This window comes from Sapajus apella, unplaced genomic scaffold, assembly GCF_009761245.1.
Source record: "Sapajus apella isolate SASKATOON/1434 unplaced genomic scaffold, GSC_monkey_1.0 scaffold34, whole genome shotgun sequence".
Taxonomy (NCBI): Eukaryota; Metazoa; Chordata; class Mammalia; order Primates; family Cebidae; genus Sapajus; species Sapajus apella.
In genome coordinates, this window is record NW_022436974.1 from 12,287,838 (window position 1) to 12,310,769 (window position 22,932).

The 22,932-nt window shown below is 33.7% G+C and overlaps 1 protein-coding gene across 4 annotated transcripts in view; it reads left to right on the forward strand.

Moving 5' to 3' along the window:
* Positions 1-18,239, forward strand: part of NOX4 (NADPH oxidase 4) — a 150,980-nt gene extending 132,741 nt beyond the window's left edge. For all 4 annotated transcript variants that reach the window (XM_032295811.1, XM_032295812.1, XM_032295809.1 and 1 more), the window contains 5 exons: positions 679-798; positions 2,629-2,737; positions 5,437-5,505; positions 7,007-7,104; positions 16,101-18,239. In XM_032295811.1, coding sequence (XP_032151702.1) covers positions 679-798; positions 2,629-2,737; positions 5,437-5,505; positions 7,007-7,104; positions 16,101-16,221 — 517 coding nt within the window. In that variant the 3' untranslated portion in view covers positions 16,222-18,239. The remainder of the gene's footprint in view (positions 1-678; positions 799-2,628; positions 2,738-5,436; positions 5,506-7,006; positions 7,105-16,100) is intronic.
* The last annotated feature ends 4,693 nt before the right edge of the window (positions 18,240-22,932 follow it).

The following is a 22,932-nucleotide window of genomic DNA, read 5'->3' on the forward strand; positions in this document are numbered from 1 at the left end:
GATTTCTCTATTCTCTCTCTCTCTCTCTGTCACACACACACACACACACACACACACACACACACACACACTTGAATATATAAATATGAGCACAATCACAAAGGAAGATCTGAGTGATTAGAGCCTCAGGTCTTCCTTTGTGATTGTGCTTTACAGATAAAACACTGTCAGTTCATAAGTAAAGCTCTATACTTATGAACAACTAGGGCAAGGGGAGGAACAGTGGTAGATTCTTTTCCTTACTCCTATTATTTTTCTGTTCACGTAGTACATGTTTAAGTATTTCGATTACTGATCTAGCCATTGAAAAAATATTTATTGACTTTAGACACAGAAAAGCAATTCTTATTTTAATTTAGTCAAATATAGTAATCTAATATGATCAGAACTTTAACTTGTCCTTAGCTATCTGGCATGATTCTATTTATATTACTCTGTACTTTTAATTAGCGGTTTCCTCTAAAAAGGCATACTTACAAGCAGATGTACTTGTTTTAATATTGACACTTCATAAACAACATTTGTTACCCCTTTAGGCTGATCACTATGAGAAACAGGGAAATAAGGCCTGAGACATCACAAAGTCTGGAGATTGTATTCATCATGTTTGCTATATGGCACAGAAAATTAATTTAACTTATTTCATTTTTTTCCCACCTTTGTCTGACTGCTCTACAGGCTGTATATTGATGGTCCTTTTGGAAGTCCATTTGAGGAATCACTGAACTATGAGGTCAGCCTGTGCGTGGCTGGAGGCATCGGAGTAACTCCATTTGCATCAATACTTAACACCCTGCTGTATGTCATTTGGATCTACTTTATTAATCCAAATAGAGAACTGCCAGTATTTCAGATATCTTTTTAGTATAAAACAGTTCCTTATTAAATTATTCTACTTGTTGATCAAGGATCTCCATTTACTGATTAATGAAGGTAACAATTCAGAGATTCTCAGCATGTGGTCTGTGGCTCCCAGCATACTCTCTTGTAGAAAGATGACATACCACAGTTATGCACTCCTCTGTCCTTTTCCTCGGTTAAAAGTCATTCACCTCCATCCTTCATTTCTCTATATCCTCATCAGTGGTGAATCTACTAATTCATTCAGTCAACAAATACTTTTGAGCACCCATGTGCCAATAGGTCTTATAGGTATTGGGAAGACAGCAATGAATGAAAACAGAGTTCCTGCCCTTAAAAAGCTTACATTCAAATGGGGAAGGTGAAAAATAAAGCAATAAACATAAATAAAATTATATCAGGGAAAGCTTTTCTGAGATGACAAATTAACACATAATTCCTTCATTTATTACTTAGCAAATTTACAACAGACTAAAAGTAACTTCAAAGGTGAAATTGCGGCTGGATAATTGGCTCATGCCTGTTATCCCAGCTCTTTGGGAGGCCAAGGTTGATGGATTGCTTGAGTCCAGGAGTTCAAGACCAGCCTTTCCAACATGGTGAAACCCCATCTCTACTAACAATACGAAAATCAGCCAGGCATGGTTGCGCATGCCTCTAATCCTAGCTACTCGGGAGGCTGAGGCATGAGAATTGCTTGAATGAACCTGGGAGGCAGAGGTTGCCGTGACTGGAGATCGTGCCACTGCACTCCAGCCTGGGTGACAGAGCGAAACTCTGCCAAAAAAAAAAAAAAAAAAAAAAAAAAAAGGAAGGGGGGCAATTGACCAGGAAATACTAAACTAAAACTTATTTTAGTTTCAAGATTATAAGCAAAAGTTAATTGAAATGAAAACACAAAGCAAAATGACAGTAGGAAGTTATTCTCAAATCTATCCCATTTACTTTTCAGGTAGATACAATTTACATTAAACATCTGGGTTTTTTTTTTTTTTTGGAGTACCAAAAAAGAAATAATAAATTTAAGTGATGTGATTGAATGATATTTCAGTTTTAAATACTAGATGTAAATTTGGTAATTTCTGGCAGTTCTTACAAAAATGACCAAGTTCTAAGCCAAAAATCATTTGTTTCTGACAACACATTATGAGTTATTTGGACACCTAATGTTATGAAAAGGGAAGAACATTTTCTTAACCTCAAGCCTACTTTATAAATGGGGATCCAAACTTGGAATTATGAGTTGCTGGAATGCATTACATCGTATGTGATTGTGAAATCTCTTTTTTAATGATTTTTAAGAGGGGATAAACAACCGAATCTCTGGAATGGTTGTGGCTAATTTTGCCAAAAAGCCAGAGCAAGACTGGATGACCTTTGGAGCCCTACTCAGTCTGTGATCAAATTTACTGAAATTTGAAAACTTGTTTTTCTGAGATGCAGGGTCCAGTATTATTCTGGTCCAGTCCAGTTACGGAATTCAACTGGAAATGGATGATATGCATACTTATAAATATTATTCACACTTAAGTTCATTTAACACTTAAACACCTAAATTCATGAAGTATGTCATATTCTTGAGTCAGTATATTACGTATTAAATTCATTTAGGTCTCATGATAAGTGCTGTATCAGATGCTGGAATGTAAATGACTGATTTTTTCTATTTGTTGCTTACTAATGAAAAGCAAAGTGTCAAAAATATAGGGATTCTTTAATATTTTTGTTTGCCATCCTAATCACTACCATGTTATTTTAATTTTAAAGGGATGACTGGAAACCATACAAGCTTAGACGACTATACTTTATCTGGGTATGCCGAGATATCCAGTCCTTCTGTTGGTTTGCAGACTTACTCTGTGTGTTGCATAACAAGGTAACATTAAGGTTGTTTCTGGTTTTGCAATTTTTCAAATTAAAAACAATTATATCTTTTATATTACAAAAGCAATGAATGTTTGCTATAGAATAAACTATAGAAATTATGCAAGTAGTAGCAAGGAAAGAAATAAGTCTCTTAAACAGAAAAAATCAGAGATAATATCTGTTAGCAATTAGGTGCACATCTTTTCAGATATGGATATTTGTGAGGATGCATATATATATATATATATATATATAAAACATATTTTAACATAGAGACGTTAATTTCTATGTTTTAACATAGGGTGTTTCACGTAGAAATGTATGCATATGGCTGAAAGACGATGAAGGGAAATACCAGAATACACCTGCTCTAACATCTTCCATGCTTTGTTCTGATAGCGCTTATCCTTGATTGCCACCTTTAATACTTCAGATCACCAGACTTTTTGGTATACAACACAAAAATCTCAAAAATCCCAAATTCTGTGTTTTAATTTTTAGAGATAAAGCAGGCATCTTTATCTATCCTATCTGTAACATTTGATCTATTTATCTTTATTCAAATTATACAGGTAACACACCTATACATTTTTGCTACAAATATTTCAAACAACTATGGTAAAGTAAAATCCTCTCTTACTACCTTCCCTACCTAATCTGTGTAAACAGAGGTAACTCTTAAGTGTTCTGTAAGTCCTATCATACTATTTATGTTATTTATGCAAATTCCTTTTTCAGTATATTACTACGTCTTGAGTAAAGCAGCATAAACAGTAGAGAGTGTGTTAATTTACATTGCTTGTTGAGGAATACCCATCAGACAAAATGCCATTTGAACAGACTTGACTGAAGTGAATGAGCAGACTAGACACACACTTTGGAGAAAAATAATTCAAGATAGACAAACCTAACTTCACAGGCAAGGTCCCTGATGCAGCAGTATACTTGATGTCCTGGAAGAGGGGAAAGGTGGTCTTTGTGGGTGAAGCAAAATAAGCAAGGGGAAGAATAGTAGGAAAGGCAATTAGAAAGGTGGCGTCTACTTTTTCTGGGAAGAGGCAGATTACATAAGGCCTTCAGACTTTATGCAAAAAAAAATAAATAAAAAGATTGGTTCTGGGTATATACCTAGAATAATTAAAAGCAGGGAATTGCAGATATTTGTATGCAAATGCCCATAGAAGTATTATTCACAATAGCCAAAGGATGGAAGCAACCTAAATATTCATCAAGAAATGAATAGATAAACAAACTGTGGTGTACACATACAGTGTAATATTATTCAGCCTTAAAAAGGAAGAAATTCTGACACATACCTCATCGGGGAACTTTGAAGACGTAAAGCTAACTGAATTAAGCTAGACACAAAAGAACAAATATATTATGCTTCCACTTATAGGAAGTACCTAGAATAGTTTAATTTGTAGAGAAAGGAGGTAGAATAGAATACACATCATTGCTAAAAAAGAAATTGTAGGCCGGGCACGGTGGCTCAAGCCTGTAATCCCATCACTTTGGGAGGCCGAGGCGGGTGGATCACGAGGTCAAGAGATCGAGACCATCCTGGTCAACATGGTGAAACCCCGTCTCTACTAAAAATACAAAAAACATTAGCTGGGCATGGTGGCGCATGCCTGTAATCCCAGCTACTCAGGAGGTTGAGGCAGGAGAATTGCCTGAACCCAGGAGGCGGAGGTTGCGGTGAGCCGAGATCGCACCATTGCACTCCAACCTGGGTAACAAGAGCGAAACTCCGTCTCAAAAAAAAAAAAAAAAATTAAATTGTAAATAATTCAGATACAGTAAAATCCTTTCAGGTTACCTTCAGGGAAGGGGAAATGAGGAATTGTTGATCCATATGTTTTTTCTAGACTATTTATTTTTGCAGGTATGTTTTTGCCTCATGCATTTTTGTACACAAGAAACCAGAGCCCCTTGCTGAATAAGCAGAAGGCAAGATCAGGAAAAAGCATCTATTTGTTTTTGTTATTTGTTTTGTTTTATATTTGCTAGCATGCATAAGCTAAATCACTATTGTCTTTTTTCTAAAGAAAATCATGTTCATGATGAGTAAACTGGTAACATTTTGAGACTTTTAAGAATAAAATAAGGAGTATTTCAGAAGGACTAATATTTGAGAATATTTGTATACCATTTAGCATGCTAAATTTTGTATCTATAAAGATCTACCACGATCAGACCTAATTCATACCAAGAGGCCAGATTGTTAATGTTAGATCTGTTATATATATATTTGTGCGTATGTATATAGAATTTAACACAACCTAGCTTATCATAGTCAATATCTATCAGAAAATGAATATATATATATATATTTCATATTACAAAAGCAATATATATATATTGCTTTTGTAATATGAAATATATTGCTTTTGTTTTATATATATATGTGTGTATATATATATTCCTTTTCTGATAGATAATGACTATGATAAGCTAGGTTGTGTTAAATTCTAGAATCACTTATGTTAGAATAGGAGAAAATCTGAGTATGCCCACAGAATTTCAATAAGACTATTCCTTTTTCATATTTGTAATATGAAATATATATATATTTGTTTTCTGATAGATAATGACTATGATAAGCTAGGTTGTGTTAAATTCTAGAATCACTTATGTTAGAATAGGAGAAAATCTGAGTATGCCCACAGAATTTCAATAAGACTATTCCTTTTTCTGTCCTCTCAGTTTTGGCAAGAGAACAGACCTGACTATGTCAACATCCAGCTGTACCTCAGTCGAACAGATGGGATACAGGTATGTGGTTGAATGTTACTGTAAATTAAACAATTCTCTTGATAATAGATTTACTGTAGGAGCTGTGGTGGAAGAAAATTCCTGCAGGTGGTTTGAACAGTTTCTTAGCGCAAGGGCTCCTTTGGAGTATGTCCAGAAAACTGATGGCTTGTCCTTGAAGTCAACCATATTTTGCCTTCCATTTGTCCTTCTCACAAGGGGCTGGAACAGACCTTTTGAGTCTGCCCCTTCCCTCTTCACTATCATCACCTCAAGTTCTTTACTTCTGAAATTCAGACTACACATGAACAGCTTGTGATTTCTTTTTATTGAGGGGATGTTTTATGTGGAGAGAGAAGATGAGTTTGCATACAATTAAGCTTTTTTCTAGCCAAGGAAAACTAACAGTAATAATAGCTACCACGAATTGTTTATTTACTGTTCTAGGCACTGTGCTAAGTATTTCAATTTCACTTATATTAGTTTATGTAATAAAAACAGAGTCAAGCAGTAGATGATATTCCCATTTTGCAGATGATGAAACTAATATTTGAAGAGAGCATTGAAGAGCTGGACGGGTGTAGAAATCTAGGCATTCATTTGCTTTTGCAAATTTTATTTTAGTACTTTTGTTATACATTTTCAGAATACTTTGAATAGAAAATATTAATGTTTGTCAATTACCTCAAAACTAAGCTAACCCTAATTTTTCCAGTCTGATTTCTACCCTACTTGGCATGTAAAATATATTTCATTTTACTACTCTCATGAAGTAAGTCAACATCACTTTTCCTCCTCGTATTGCTGTAATGAAGGGCTGAAGCATAATTTGCATTTGGTTCTCAGTTTGCCTGCCTGAGACTCAGACTCTTCCTCCTTTCTCTGCATTTCACTCTGCAAACAGGAGCCCATTATCAGCCATTTGTCGATAGACCCAATTTTGAAGTTCTGCTGTCTTGAGCTGTCTTGTCTAGGATCATTTCCCCAAATTTACAATGACAGTTTGTAGTATTTACTCATATAATGAGCCATATATAACAACTGTATTCATGGTGGCCAAATACTTCAATGAAGTTAGTGTGCTGAGCCTTTTTGAGAGTGAGCAATTAGAACTCATTTTTTGTCTTGCAATGCAGTTCTTTAAAGATGAAGCAACGAACTGAAGTCTAAGAAAATTAGCCGTTTGTCAGAATGGCATTCAAGGAGATTAGTTCTAATAATTAGTTCTCACAATTAATTCATTTAAAAATCATATTTTTTTTACCTTTTTACCAGAATGATTTTTGTTTGTTTGTTTGTTTAAAAACAAACATGGAATTCAAGGAGATAATGGATTTTAAAGGAAAAGGTAAAGGAAATGATACTTTGAAATAATTGTATGAAATAGGTTGCCATTTGATACTTAACATTCTTTATATCACAGCAGTTTGGTGGGAAATCACAGCACCAGCAGAAATGATGTTAGAGAAATAGGTTACTTATCTAAATCTTGAATAATGTAGTGTTTTCTTTTTGGCAAAAGAGAATTGGAGAAAAATATCACATACTGAATTCAAGACTTTTTATTGGACGTCCTCGGTGGAAACTTCTGTTTGATGAAATAGCAAAATGTAACAGAGGGTAAGTTCTATACCTCAAAAATTTGACATGAGGCTAATAAATTAATTAAAATATTTTCAAATATTTACATGAAGTTTAAAAAGTGATTTGGCAATGAGTTTACAAATGACAAATTCACTGAAACACTCTTTCACTATCAAAGATGGAAGTAAGACAGGTATTGCCCTACATTTCTGTAATTCCAAATAATTAAAGTTTGACTTAGAAATGGCATATAATGTATTTATGAGCTCAACTCTCCCACCTGATTATATATTTGTATAGGCCTGTATTAAAAATCAGTATTCATTCTCACAGCATATATCAGGTGATCATGGGAAAAGCTTTCAAAATCATGTTTGCAAACAAAGAATTCACGTTAGTTCTAACAATGAATTCATTTAAAAATCACATTTTTGTACCTTTTTACAAGAATGAATATGTATTTTTTCTTTGTTCATTTAAAAAAATTTTTTTTGTGTTGTATTATGCAGTCTTTAAATCTGGAATATTTCCAAATATATTATTTAGAAGCTATAATTGTATAAAGAGTCTTGTTCTTATAGACTATGTGTTGATAATCTGAAGAAATTACTATGGAAGGAAAGCTTCCATTTCATTTTAGGGCACAGACCAGTCAGCCCATTTGTCTTTTGTAAATTTATCATAGTGCAGAGAACTGATCTATAAGAATTCTAAGAAGATTTTGAAAAGTGTCTAACGACTGACATATTTTTAGGTTTGCATCTAAATAGCTTCATCATAAGTTTAAATAGTTGCAAAAGATATTGACATTAGTAATTAACGTAATTTCTTGTAACATACCCCCTGGAATATAAATATAGCTAGATGATACTAATGTCATTTATTACAAAAATATATAAACTCTTAGCAGTTGGATATTTTACATCATTCTTTTTCTTTCATTTAACTTGTATTTCTTTCCCATTAGCACATATAATTTATATATTTTTTCATTTGAACTAATCATATTTTTATTGCTAACTTAATTCTAATCATACTTCTACAACAAGAATGCACATAAATATTTTATTTGAAAATTTCCTGTAAACATAGACTCCAGTATTATTTTTTACTTCTAGCTTATCATTACAATTATTAGTATATAGTTGACCACTTCATAAATTTTAAAATATGTTCTTATAAACATCAAAAGGATATTTGATTATAAATGCACAAGCCAGCTTATTAAATGTATATATTTTTAAAAATCCAATTTAGGAACTGGTGGATGAATGTTATTTATTGAAGACATCATTGATTCAAGATGGCTCCTATCTCTACCTTCAAAGATTTTGTTTTAGAAATTACAGAATGGGTCCTGGGAAGTGAAATTTAAAAAGGAATAAAGTTACCCACGTGATTCAGATTACAGCCATGTTTAAACTACTTTTGTAGTATTTCCCTTCCCTTGATGAATTAGTTTTGGGATGAAAATATAAGCATGCTTTACAAAGCAGAAGTTCTTTGTAATGTTCAGAGTTGAAATTAGAAAAAAATGATATGAACCAACTTTTGGCCATCTTCCTTTCCCATCTTTCTCCAATAACAAGTCATCTTCGATGTGGTGATCTTGTCATACTCATCTGTCTCTTGTTATGCATTGCAGACATGTTCCTCTTAATAGTGGCATTTACTGACTTCTGAGAAGAATTTTTTTTTGTAGATTTTCACAGTATATTGCTGAAAACTGAGAGTTTCTTTGGCTGAATTCAGAAACCAAATCCATAAAAAGCAGGTTATTTACAGGGAAATAGATATTGAAGCTGTTGGTTCCTACAGTTAGTTCTCAAGAAGTCTCGTTTGTTAGGCTGTTTGTGTTTTAGAGTGATGTGTGTGTGTGTGTGTGTGTGTGATTTGGTAGTTCATTCTTTTTCTGGAAAAAATGGAAAAGTGGTTTAAGAAGAGCAAATGTGCACCATCTGCTGTTGACATTTTGTGCAACACTTTGACTTTTGACTTTGTGTGTTGGTTGTCAGGCAGTTGCCTGAAATGCATTAAAAAATTTTTTGAAGGACTTTTATATAGCCTACTTAGGAGAAGAATGGATCAACGTTCTTAAGGTTTCTTTAACTGGACAAAGGCACTGTGTAAATGAACGATTTCATTTAAGATGTAGCATTTAAATTAACCTCATGCACATAGATTGCTGAAAGCATATAAAGATTATAGCAGGGAAGACAGGCATATAAGTTGAACTTTTAAAATATAATATGTTGGGCAACACTTTTTAACTTTCAGAAACTGATTATTTATTAAACCAGCAGGCATTAGTGTACTATACTATGTAGAATACAAATTTAAATTGGATTAAACACTGCTGGTCCAGAGGTAATGATTGGTAAGTCTTTGTTATGTATTCTTACAGAAGCTTATGTAAGTTTGTGTGTGAGTGTGTGTGTTTGTAGAAAAGTATATGTAAACCTATGTATGTGCAGGCGTGCGTGTGTGTGTGTGTGTGTGTGTGTGTGTGTACCGTATATCTTTAAAATCTAATCCTTGGTTTTCTAATAAAAATAGAATCTATGACAACGAATTCTTCAACTTCCTTTGTTGTCGTTGTTTTCTTTTTTTCTTGGCTATGCTAGGAGGAACCAGCTAATTTTTAATGATGTACTTCTTTTGATCATAGACAATTTCTGGGTAATTGTACCTCACAGTATTCTATAGTATGAACAACATGACTGTTACTACCCTAATTATTTATATTTAGGTTACTTTTATTTCCTTACAGTTAAAAACAGTGCTGTAGTAATTATCTTTGTACATACTTTCTTATGTGAGAATATTGCAGTAGATTAAGATCTTTGGGAATGCTCAACAGGTATACACATTTAGGTACTGCTTTACAAAAGCTAAAAGTCAGAATTAATTTACTTTCCACATGTATATGACAGTCATTCTTTTGTTGCCTTTTTAAATTCAGAAAATGAATTATGTGATGGTGCGATATGATCATGGAAAGCGAAGGAGCTTTTGGAGTCAACATGCCTTCATCTTTATTTTACAAATGAAGAAGCTAGGACTTCAAAATATAATGATTTATCAAAAGCCACAGTCAATGAGCCAGAATGCAGATATGAACGCTAATCTCCTGACTGCAAGCTCATTGTGCTTTACCACAGGACATAGTCAGCTCGTCATAGACAAAGAATAGCAATCTTATTTTACCGTGCTCCCTTTAGGTGGGAGGGAGGGAGGTGCTGCATATTCATATTCATATCCCATATTCACTATGAATGCTGCAGCAATTTTTTTTGAAATAGAGATATTCTAAATATTATGTTGCAAACCATTTAGTGTTTAATAACCTGTCAGAAAATTATTTGTTATATCTAACCCAAATTTGGTTTCCTATTGTTTGTAATTAAAATGTATATCATGCTTTGAGCTGTGAAGTTTATGCATTATGCAAAAAGAGAAAGAAAAGTTGAACTTTATTGGGCTTTTTGAGTAGAGAATTATTACTCTGGGATTAAGTGAAATGTTTGAGATTATTTTACTGCCTTGTAGTGTTCTCAAACAAGACAAGTTTAGAATAACTAGGTTTAGTCTCTCACATTTACTCCTGTGACCTTGAGTCTAGCGACTCAGTCCTCCTGGATCTGTAATACAAGGAGTGAATAAGCTGTCTGGAGTGATTAAGTCCTCATTACTTAAGATTCTGCATTTACCAGTCTACATGAAAAGCAAGTATGAATATTCATGGAACTTGTTTCTAGTATCTACCCCGCAAACCACATTTTCTACTTAGTGCCCAAATCTACCTCCACCCATTCCATCAAAGATTATGTAGACAAATCTCCAGATAATTGTTGGATTGCAGTACTCTAATGCAAATTTAGTACAAACGAATTGCAAAGAGTCCTTGTAGAAATCAGAAAAAAAAAAGTAAGATATCATTAAGTTAGTGAGAGTGACGTTAGGGAATTCCTCAAATCACACACAGACACACAAAGGATATCCGCGTTAAAGTGGTTAATAATTGTAAATGAAACTTAAAAAAACAGCTAGAAAATCATGATATCCTGGGTGGTTTAAAAATAATGATTTTTATTATTATTTATTTTATAATTAATACTTGATTTTATTATTATTTAAGAAGTATCTTTAGGAAATCTGCAAAACTTGCCAAGCTAGCTCTATAATTGCCCAGTCAAAGCCAATCAACAAAATAATGGTATCCTGCTGTCGTCATACAGTGTTGACAGAAAGTTTATACAAAGAAACAAAATGTCTCAATTCTCTTTTCATTTTAATGGAAGCTACATTATAGTTTCAATAATAATTTAAATTGTATTAAGTATAACATCATTCATTTTCATGTATTTTTATTTCTTTTGCTCACTTTGGGTTTAATTACCTTTTTCTTTTTTTTGTTTCTTAAAATGGAAACATAGGTCATTGATTTCAGATCTTTTTTTCCTAATAAAAGAGTTTAATGCTACATGTTTTACTTTAAACACCACTTTTGCTAGATAAATTTTGATTTGTTTGTTTGCATTTTCTATCATTCAAAATGTTTTTTATTTTTTATGTTATTTTTTCTTTGACCCATGGATTATTTAGAAATGTTCAATTTCCAAATATGCAGAAATTTTCCAGATATCTTTTTGTTCTTAATTTCTAGTTCAATTGAGATTTGATCTAAAAACAAATTCCTTGTAATTCTAATTCCTTGAAATGTATTGACACCTGTTTTATTGCCCAAAATATGGGTTCAAGCTCGGTGAACGTTCCATATTCACTTAAAAAGAATTTGTATTCCATCATTGTTAGATAGATCATTCTATAAATGCCAATTAGTTCCAATAGGTTAATAGTGGTGTTCAAGTTTTCAATATACTTACTGAATTTCTGTCTACTTGTATTAATTACTGAGAGAAGAGTATTGAAATCATCAACCATAATTATGAATTTATCTGTTTTTGCAGTTCCATCAATTTTTGCTTTATGTATGTTGAAGCTTTTTAATTTTAGTGTTTAAATCATTTACATTTAATATGATGAAAATATGGTTGGGTTTAAATCTGGCAGTTCACCATTGCTTTGTGCTTATCTATTTGTTCTTTTTTTCTGTTTTATTTTTCTACCTTGATTTGGGCTGAGTATTATTTATGATTCCAATTTTCTCTAATATTAGCTATACCTCTGTATTTTTTTTTCTTTTTAGTAATTGCTTTAGATCATTGGTTTCTAAACCGCATTTTTTTGACTAGCAACAATTGGAATCTTGTTAGAAAAGCAAATTCTTGAGCCCTATCCAAGATCTGCCAAATCAGAAAATGTAGGGATGGGGAGACCTAGCTCTTTGTGTTCTATGAAGTCTCTCAAATGATTCTTATGAGGCCAAAATTATTGAAACATTGTTCTAGATTTACAGTGTACATCATTAGCTTATCACAGCCTATTTTATTTTTTATCTTTATATTTATTTTTATTTTTTAGTTTCTCTGTTGCCTAAGCCAGAATGCAATGACAGGATCATGGCTCACTGCAACCTTGAATTCCTGGGCTCAAGAGCTCTTCCCACCTCAGTCTCTTGAGTAGCTAGAACTACAGTTGCATACCACCATGCTCAGCTAATTTTTTAAATGTTGTGTAGGAATGGGATCTCACTATGTTGGCCAGGCTGGTACTTTGAATAATATTATAACACTTCAGGTACTTCTATTTACATCCATCCTTTTGCTATTGTTGTCATTCATCTTACATATACATAAGTTATAATTCTCATTATTAGTATTTTTGTTTTAAACATCAAACATATATTTAAAAGATTAGAAATTAGTAAAAGTACATATTTATTTTATATTTACTCACAGATTTTATTATTTTTGTGTTCTTTCCTTTGGTTAGATTCAAATGTCCATCTAATTTATTTTTTCTGCTTCTTGAGGAGTTTTCTTTAATATACCTTATAGTGCTGGTTAGCTGGCAATAAATTCAGCTTGTGTTTGTATAAAAAGTTTGTATTCCATCTTTATTTCTCAAAAAAAATTTTGTTTGACATAAAATTTTCTTGGTATATAATAGTGATGTTGTGTTTTATATTTTTAGTTCTTTGAAAATATCATTTCGTTGCGTTCTGACTTGCATGGTTTATGGCAAGAAGTTCACGTTCATTCTTATATTCCTTTCTTATATTTTCTGTTGATGATTTGTAATGTGTCTTTTCTCCCAGCCTGTTTGGTTTTATGTTCTTCTTTTTGTCAGTCGCTTTTAGCATTTTATTATCAATTGCCTTGGTACAGTTTTCTTTGTGTTTATTCTCCTTGAAATTTATGAGCTCTTTTATTTTTTTTCTTTTCCCTTGGTCTTCTGTCATGTTGGACTGCAATTACATGTATTTTTGACTACTTGATATTGTCCCACGAGGCACTGATGCTCTATTCTTCTTCTTCTTTTTTTTTTTTCCAGTTTTTTTCTCTGTGGGCTTCAATTTGGATAGATTCTAATGCTCTTTCTTCAAGATTACTTTTTCTTTGACAATGCCTATTCTTTTATTAACTCATCTAATATGTTTATCATTGCAAATATTGCATTCCATCTCTAGAATTTATGTTGGGTCTTAAAAAATATTTCATTTATCTTCTTATCTTGGTGATACTTTTCTTTGAATATATGAAGCCTGTATATCCTGTTTCAAAGACCATGTATGTCTGTCCTCTCTGTCATTCTGGGCCTTTTTCTGTTGAATGCTCTTTCTCCTTGTATTAGTTTGCCATAGCTGCCATAGCAATATACCACAGACAGGGTGGATTAAACAACAGAAATTTATTTTCTCATAGTTCTGGGGACTGGAAGTTTAAGATCAAGAAGCCGGCAGAACTGGTTTCCTGAGATTTCTCTCTTTGGCTTGCAGATGGCTGTGATCCCAGTGCTTCTTCACAAGGCTTTTTCTCCATGCATGCACATCCCTGGTGTCTCTTTGTGTGTTCAAATTACTTCTTATAAGTTCACCATTCAGACTGGATTAGGCCCTACCCTGGTAGCCTCATTTTAACTTAAATTGCCTCCTTAAAAGCCTTACCTCCAAATATAGTCACATCCCGAGGCACTGAGGTTTAGGGCTTCAACCTATGGGTTTTGGAGGGGCATACTTCAGCCCATAACACTCTTAGTTATAGCTTATATTTTCTTACTTTTTGCATTCCTGGCATTTTTTTAATTAAATTCTTTACATTTTAAAGTTTAAATATTAGATGTCAAATTTTGATTGATTGATTGATTGATTTAAATAGTGTTGGGCTTGTTCTGGCATGCAGTTATGTTACTTGGGTTCAGGTTCATCTTTACAAGGCTCACTTCTAAGATTTGTTAGTGCAGGTCCAGAGCAGCCTTCTGTCCAAGGCTAATTTTACTAATATCCTCTCTACTCCTTACAAATAAGGTGACACCTTTCTAAGACTACAACCCATTGCCCATGTATTTATAGGGGTTTCTATTCTGAAGGGTGGGAATACAAATTATTTGCAGACCTGTGTAAAGTCTGGCAATTGTTTGAACTTTTGATCTCTGATAGCTCTTTATTCATGAAGTTTCTTCTCATATACAGATTATTAATCAATCGAAGACTTGAGGATTCTCCTCTACCAATGTCCAAGGCTTCTTTCTGTGATCTCCCTTCCCTTCCATATTCTGCTCCACAAATTCCAGCTGTTTTGGCCTCAATGAACTCCATTCTTTGTCCCCTCAGTGTAATCATCAATCTTTGCCTGAGTTCCCCCTCTCTGTGCTGCAGCTGGTAGGGGTAGTTTACCTCCAGGCCATAAGCAGATACAGTGACTGCACTTAGCTTGTTTTCCTTCCTTTTCTCAGGGATCATAGCTCCATGCTACCTATTATTCAGTATCTGAAAATACTTATTTCATATATTTTGTTTGCTTTTTTCTAGATTTTTAATGGAAGGGGGTATATCTAGTCCTTCTTACCCCATCATGACTGCAAGTAAAATTCTGTTTTCATAGCTTTTAGTTTTGTTTTTTCAAGGTAAAAAGTTTGACTAAAATATTTTTTCAATATTTACTATTAATTTTTAGTACCAATTTTAATGGATTCAGTGTCTTTTATTCAGCACTAATTATTCTAAGATAATTAAGAAATACTGGAGTTTTCAAGATATGATATGAAATATTAATCATTTTGACATCCAAAGAAGAATCAAATGCAAATCAACAAATTTGGGAGGAAGGTCAATTTGAAATATTATTCATTTGCTGAGATTTATTTAGTCTATTTGTCAGAGATATGTCTTATTTAACTACTAAATTTTATATTAGAGAATAATTAAAGCTGCTTGGCATTTGTTGCCATTATTGCAATGCATACATAAAAAACAATTAGATGAATATGTTTTCTGTTTACTGTGAATGTAAATTAGTCACTTAAAATTATTATTTCAAATTGGTAATATCTTTTTGCTTTCCTTCCTTATTCATCACTGCTTTTGGAAATCCATGTAGGAACTTTAGATAACTATGTGTAAAATGTCTAATAAAAGAAGAATTTACGTTGTCCAGTGTGGACTGAACATCTATTTAGATGTCAGCTGATTAGCAGTTGACATCTATCAACTGCTGACTTTATTTTTTTTTTTATTTTTTTTTTGTTTTGTTTTTGGAGACGGAGTTTCGCTCTTGTTACCCAGGCTGGAGTGCAATGGCGCGATCTCGGCTCACCGCAACCTCCGCCTCCCGGGTTCAGGCAATTCTCCTGCCTCAGCCTCCTGAGTAGCTGGGACTACAGGCACGCGCCACCATGCCCAGCTAATTTTTTGTAGTTTTAGTAGAGATGGGGTTTCACCATGTTGACCAGGATGGTCTCGATCTCTTGACCTCGTGATCCACCTGCCTCGGCCTCCCAAAGTGCTGGGATTACAGGCTTGAGCCACCGCGCCCAGCCAACTGCTGACTTTAAACCATGCTCATAAAGCATACTTCTTGTTATGTTCTAATTTTACACCTGATTTTCTGTTTCCCCCTCTCTTGTTCTAGGAAAACAGTTGGTGTTTTCTGTTGTGGGCCCAATTCACTATCTAAGACTCTTCATAAGCTGAGTAACCAGAACAACTCATATGGGACAAGATTTGAATACAATAAAGAGTCTTTCAGCTGAAAATCCTTGCCATGAAGCAGGACTTTAAGGAAGGAATGAGTGCAATTTCTAAGACTTTGAAACTCAGTGGAATCAAACAGCTGTGTTATGCCAAAGAGTAGCAAGGTTTTCTTATTTATGATTATTTAAAATGGAAGTGTGAGAATGTGGCAAGATGAGTGGTCACATTACATGTTTAATCTGGAAACCAAAGAGACCCTGAAGAATATTTGATGTGATGATTCACTTCTCAGTTCTCCAATTAAAGGAAAACTATTAGATGCACACTGTTGATTTTTATGGTGGATTTAAGAACTCCCTAGTGAGGAGCTGAACTTGCTCAATCTAAGGCTGATCATCTTGTTCCTCTTTATATTGTTTTTGGTTGAACAAATGCAAGATTGAACAAAATTAAAAATTCGTTGAAGCTCAAATTCCATTTTCTATGTTGTATATAAACAGAGTAGCTTTAATTTGCAAGCACTCCAGGCAAATATATTAGATGTTTGAAAACACAGCACAAGACTCTGTACTGATACGGGTACTTTGTGTCAATATCTAATTGTCTCTACTATTTATGCTAATACCTCTATTTGATATCTGTAGACTATATGCTAACTGAACCTTCCTCAAATGTTGTTATAGTATCCAATTATATATATTTTTTTCTTTTTATTCCTCTCTCTAGGGAAATATGCCTTCCCTTAGCATGCATTAGACATAATGATTTAATAAGTCCTTTTCATCTTTAATTTATTTAATCTATCACTATTGCATGGAAAGGAAAATATCCCTATTATAAATTATAAAGACATATATATACTGAGTTTTTCCTTTTTCAGCATTTTTGTCTTCATTATTATTATTTCATTTTTTTCACAGGTACAATTTGTCTTAGGCTGTAGCCTCTTAGGATACTTAGTTAATTTGCACTTTGAGACCAAAGGACATTATGTCTGTCGGTAGGCACTGAATATAAGATTTATCTCCTTTGTCATACATTGGTTTATGATGGAGATATTGAAAGTATAGTCATATTCCTGAACAGTAAAACCTGTATTTTACCTTCTACATAAAAGGAAATACAGTATTCTTATTCAAATTTAAGTTTATAATCCAGAATATTATTGTTGCACTTTTTGGTATCCTGAGCTTCCATAGGGAACTATTGGGTTTAAAGTCACTGTTGGAACTACACTGTGTGATCTTATCATTTTCTGTTCCCTGTCTATCATATTCTTGGCTCAGAACAATATTCCCCATTACTATCTTAAGAATTAAGGGATTCGTATGATTTAGTGATTTTGTTTGGGAGTCAACCATCAATTTCTATCAAATATAACACATTGCTGAAATCAGCAGTGTGACTTGCCTTGCCATTGTTAAATTGTTACATAAAATATAACATGGTAGATGCAACTGTCATTTTTTGCTATAATTCATCAATAGCAATCAAGCATGCTAACCCATATTGAATGATATTTACTTGTTGGTATTTCTTCCTCTCCTTGGAGTTCTCATTTCTTTGGAAAGAAGATGAATCCACAAAAGTGATGGGAAATGTGCAATGTTCATGCAGATTTAGCTCTGAAGGCATATTTAATAATAAGTACGTCTTGACAACATTTTCTAGATTAAAAAGAATTTTCATGAAAATGTATAACAGAAAGAACTAGTAGAAAGAAACTTTGAGTTAGTCCAGGCTTAATGTCCAATACTGACTCTATACTGATCATACTTTATGTGATTACATTAATGTATCTAATTTCAATAAAACAGGTAGAAGATTTTTCAAAAGAAAGATGATGTTTCAAAGCCAGTCTGCTGTTCTAGATGAACCTCCTGGCTTACTTAAGTTCCAGTAGGTGTTCAAATGTTAAATGTTAACATAGGTCGTTTTTGCTTCTACAGCGCTTCCTTCATCTTGCATGTTTAAGAGAAATTTGTTTTATTTTGAGGAATTATTTCTCTGGGGACAGTTCTTAAAATATAAGCCTTAAAGTCACTGATTTTATTAGCAATAAATGTTAAAATTGAAATGGTGTCCTTGAAATTTCTGTAAGCTCACTCTAACTTTGAAACAAATAAAGCCTCAACATTTGTTCACAAGACGATGCAAGTTTAAGAAAAACACTCTACTTCTCAGGAATTAGCATTTGAGTGTACACTAGCATGAGAAGCCTTAGGAATTTGAGGTCTGGAACTTTCAATGTTACAGTCTAATGACGTGACTAAGGCAAATTACTTCTCATACATAGATTAAAATGTATCATTTGGATTAGATCAGTAATTATTAATTTTTTGGATAATGTATCTTTTTGAGAATCTGATTAAAATGCATAGTGTGACATATAGCACATCCCTATAACTTTGGGGAACCTACAAACATGATCCAAAAACAGGGTGCATGAGCAGAAAGACCTATAGCAATAGCAAAATGATTCATACTTACACATTTATACATACATGCTACATAAACCCATACATATACATACATACTTTTGAGACTTCATTTGGTTTTTTAAAAATTTCAGAGTGAAATGCTTGATAGTTCTTCATTTAGTGACTTTAAAATGCCAGTAGGGTCTCTGTGGTAGTACAGGCATTTAAAACAACAATAGCAAAATGGCTGTTGCTATAGGTCTTTCTACTCATACATCTCTTTTCTTTTTCTTACCTTTTCTGAGACAGAGTCTTCCAGCCAGACTGGAGTACAGTGATGCGATCTCGGTTCACTGCAACCTCCACCTCCTGAACTCAGGTGATCTTCCTATGTCAGCCTACCAACTAGCTGGGACTACAGGCACATGCCACCACACCTGGCCAATTTTTGTATTTTTAGTAGAGACGTGGCTTTAGCCATATTGGCCAGGCTGGTCTTGAACTCCTTGGCTAAAGTGATCCTCCCACCTTGGCATCTCAAAGTGCTGGGATCACAGTTGTGAGCCACCACGCCTGGCCCAAACTACCAATTTGTATAGGGTTATGCTAAAACATTTATTTTGTGAACAAGGGCATTCTCGTTATATGTTCCCAAACAGAGAATCCTATAGGACTTTCCATCGGTTTTTAATCTTGCTGGATCTCCTGATTTATGCAAGGAAAGGCTACGATTTTTACATATAAATAATTCTAAAAAACTAAGATTCATACATACACATTCATACAACCCTATTTAGTGCCATGTGGAAAATAAGATACTGAGTGCTAATTCCATATTCAGATTCAGAAAATTATAATTTTCTTACAAATCTATCTTCTTTTTCTAAATTTGTTAGTCTTATATGTTTTGCTTGTTAAAATCCATTTTCATGTACATGCATACATTTGGGACTTCATTTGCCTTTTTAAAAATTTCAAGTTAGAAGTGAAATGCTTGGTAGTTCTTCATTTAGTGACTTTCAAATGCCGGTTGGGTGACTGTGATAATAGGCATTTAAAACAGCAGCATAAAAGCAGTGTAAAGAAGGAACAGGGTGAATAGATTTGATCTACACAGCCAAGTGATTTATAAACCCATAAATTCGTGTTGACTTGGAGCATTCACAGTGGAGAATGGATTTAAATTATGAGCCATTGTTAAAGAGACTCACTGGAGGCAAATGGACTGTCAACATTAACAGATAATGTGGGTGATGAAGAATATTCGTTACATAAAAGAGAAGAAATTTTAAGGAAAAAACCGTTTTCTTTCTCAAGGATGATTATATCAGCCAAAAGGTGAGTTTTCTTAACAAACCAAAGGGAAGATTTTTAAGTTGCTGTTCACTTTAAGCAGTTTCTGTTTTTTGTGCTACCTAGGACCTTTTCATATCCAGTTATATTACTGAATATAAAATATTGAAGGTAGGCGTAGTCTTATTTTACTGCTGGAAAAATTGAGGCCCAGATTTGCTTCAAGTCATCTGTTGAGTTTGTAGCAGAGTTGAGACTGGTGCTCAAATTTTTAAATCTCTTCTATTGAAAGGCCCTTCACCTCCCCCATGAAGTCTTCATCTAAGAAAAATATCGTGCCCTGTGAGTTTGAATCGGCCGTTAAACCTTATTTAGTGCCATGTGGAAAATAAGATACTGAGAGGTAATTCCAGATTCAGATTCAGAAAATTATTCTTTTCTTACAAATCTAACTTCTTATTCCAAATTTGTTAGTCTTATATGTTTTGCCTACGAATATCCATTTTCATACACCTGTTTTTAAGTGTAATAATTGTGCTAAAGGGGTTGTGTTCTCCAGAGTTTTACCTTGGGAAAATCTGTAGTAGTGTAGTTTCTAGGAAATGCTAATTCTATAATTTTAAATTGAAGTTCATAGATGAAAATCATAACTTCACCAGCTATCTAACCACCCAGGAAAAGTTGGTGTCAAAACAAATGACTATTGTTCACCTCATTACTCACATGACCATAACTCACTTTTTGTCCAGGAGAAGAGTCAGCCTTTTGTAAACTAGTGAGACAGGAAATAAATGAAATCTAGTATAATGAGATTGGCATTTACTTCAGCCCCTTCAGGACAATGAGAACTGACTGTTATTTCTCTTCTAAATATCCTCTCTATTGCCCTAACTTTATTATTCTATTCTGTATGACTCTTTATTCTATTCTATACTATTATATTCTTTATTCTCAAAGGACAGAATTGCAAATACTAGCTAAACTAAACTTTCTAAAGAGAAAATGCAGAAAACATCTAATACTTAGCAAAGAAGGGTTGATTAAAAGATAAGAGAAAAAAAGGCCATGTGGATCTTTTATTAAACTTAGCAGAAAGTTTAATGTTGTTTTAGAACAGAGACCAACAATTTGATGCAAAGTGTTAAAATTCACATTTTCAGAACTAGTAAGGGCAAGAAACGTGTCATAGGAGGAAAACTAGGAGGAAGAAAAGTTATCAAAGAAAGCAAAATTATTTAACACATCAGGACATAATAATGCTTTTCTTTTTACAACTCAAAAGAGGCTTAAATATATGGCAAACTGGCTATTACTCTGGTTTGGAAGAATGTAAAAAAATGTGATGTTTGGCCAGATTTTAGGGAACCTTCACATTTTCACTGACATTAGAATTTTAGTAAGAAGCTTTATTTTAGGTTAAAATTATATCTAGGCTCGTTAAGAAATAAAGCATTGATGAGCTGCTGTTTGACCTAGAGAAGAACCTGACACTTAGATGAGAGCCAGCACTGCAAAATATTCTAATATACCTAGCATTAAACAAGGCCAGGATGCCATGCATTGCTCTAGTCACATACACAATGTGTTAAAACTGTTATTGCAAGGTCATATTTCACAACCCTTATGTTTCCACCGGGGGAATGTAAACCTTCTTAACAATTGCAGACATTGAGAAACAGATGTTGGCTCTGTTGTATCATAACAGTGTGTCTATTCATTCATATCAGCATATTCACTTGAACTTAGTATCAACTTAGTATGACTGTGTAACTCATTTTAGTGTTGAGAAATATCCACAGTGCATAAAATGGAAGGTTTGCTTACTTGCTTAAAAATTTACTGCAGCCAACACACTGGCTAAAGACAAAGCTGTTAAATTTTCTAGGTTTTTCTCTGCAGCTGAACCTCAAAGGAATGTAAAATACCTTCTTACCACATGTATTTTGGAACATGACCTGGGACATAGCCTGCACTCTGTGATTAGACGTGCTGCACAGTTTCTTCTTTAGGTTCCCAGGGACTATAAGGTTTAGGAAAATACAATCTCTTGAGTCAGCTTGGCATCTCTACTGGCAGAACTGGGTGCCCACCAGGTACAATGACACCTTTATTTAAAGATGACAGTTATCTGCTCTCCGAAAGGCATTAGCAGAAGATTATCTTTTTGTTTCTCTTCTCATTAAAATTTGTTTTAACATCAAAGGTGGGAAAAGTAGAAATCACTTCAAAAATCAGGCATACAATTGGATGGCATGCTGTTCTACCCTGAGAGTGTGCCAGTGTTACCATTCTATTCAGCCACATCCAATGGTGTTGGAGTGAATAGGCTTCTGAGAGAGAAATCCGAAAATTTGGAGCCTTCATCCCTAAAATATATTAGACTACTTACATAAAAATGGAAATAATATCTACCTCTGCTTAATGGACAGGGATGCAGTGTGGCAAAAATGTGGAAGAGGGGAGGAGAAGTGTGGTAAAGAGAGAGATTTCCTAGGTAAATCTTTCTTAGTAGGTTTTTTATAACAGAGTAAAAATCAAACATTGTTGTAAGAAATTACAACTCAGGCTTTTATGAGTCGCAGTCCATTGTACCTGAAAGACTGGTTCTTTAATTTAATTTTCTAGGCAAGTATAGAAACACCTACAGCAAACCAGCACCACTATCTGTCTTTGTTCTGCTCCTGATAAAGTCTTTTGTTAAATCTAGTATATGCTTTCTGAATTCCCCTTATACAATAGTAGTTGTATAAGTCTACCTAAAGTGATTTTTAATATAGTGGTTTTCCTCAAAAGCATTAAACCCAGGTGATATAATGTTCAGCGACAATGCAAATCACCAAGAATGTGTTAAAGACTTAAGGTCCTTTTCCAGGAGCCCTCAAGTCTATATGAGGTGCTAGAACACAAGTTCTCAACGACTTTCTTACTTCCACATTATCAAGTGTGGAAGTCCTCCATGAGTTTCCTTATTCATAGTAAGGAGTATGACAGTTTTTTTTCCTTTCTGCCACTTTTTGAGGTCATGGATATTTTTTAAAATTTATTTTTGATTGACAA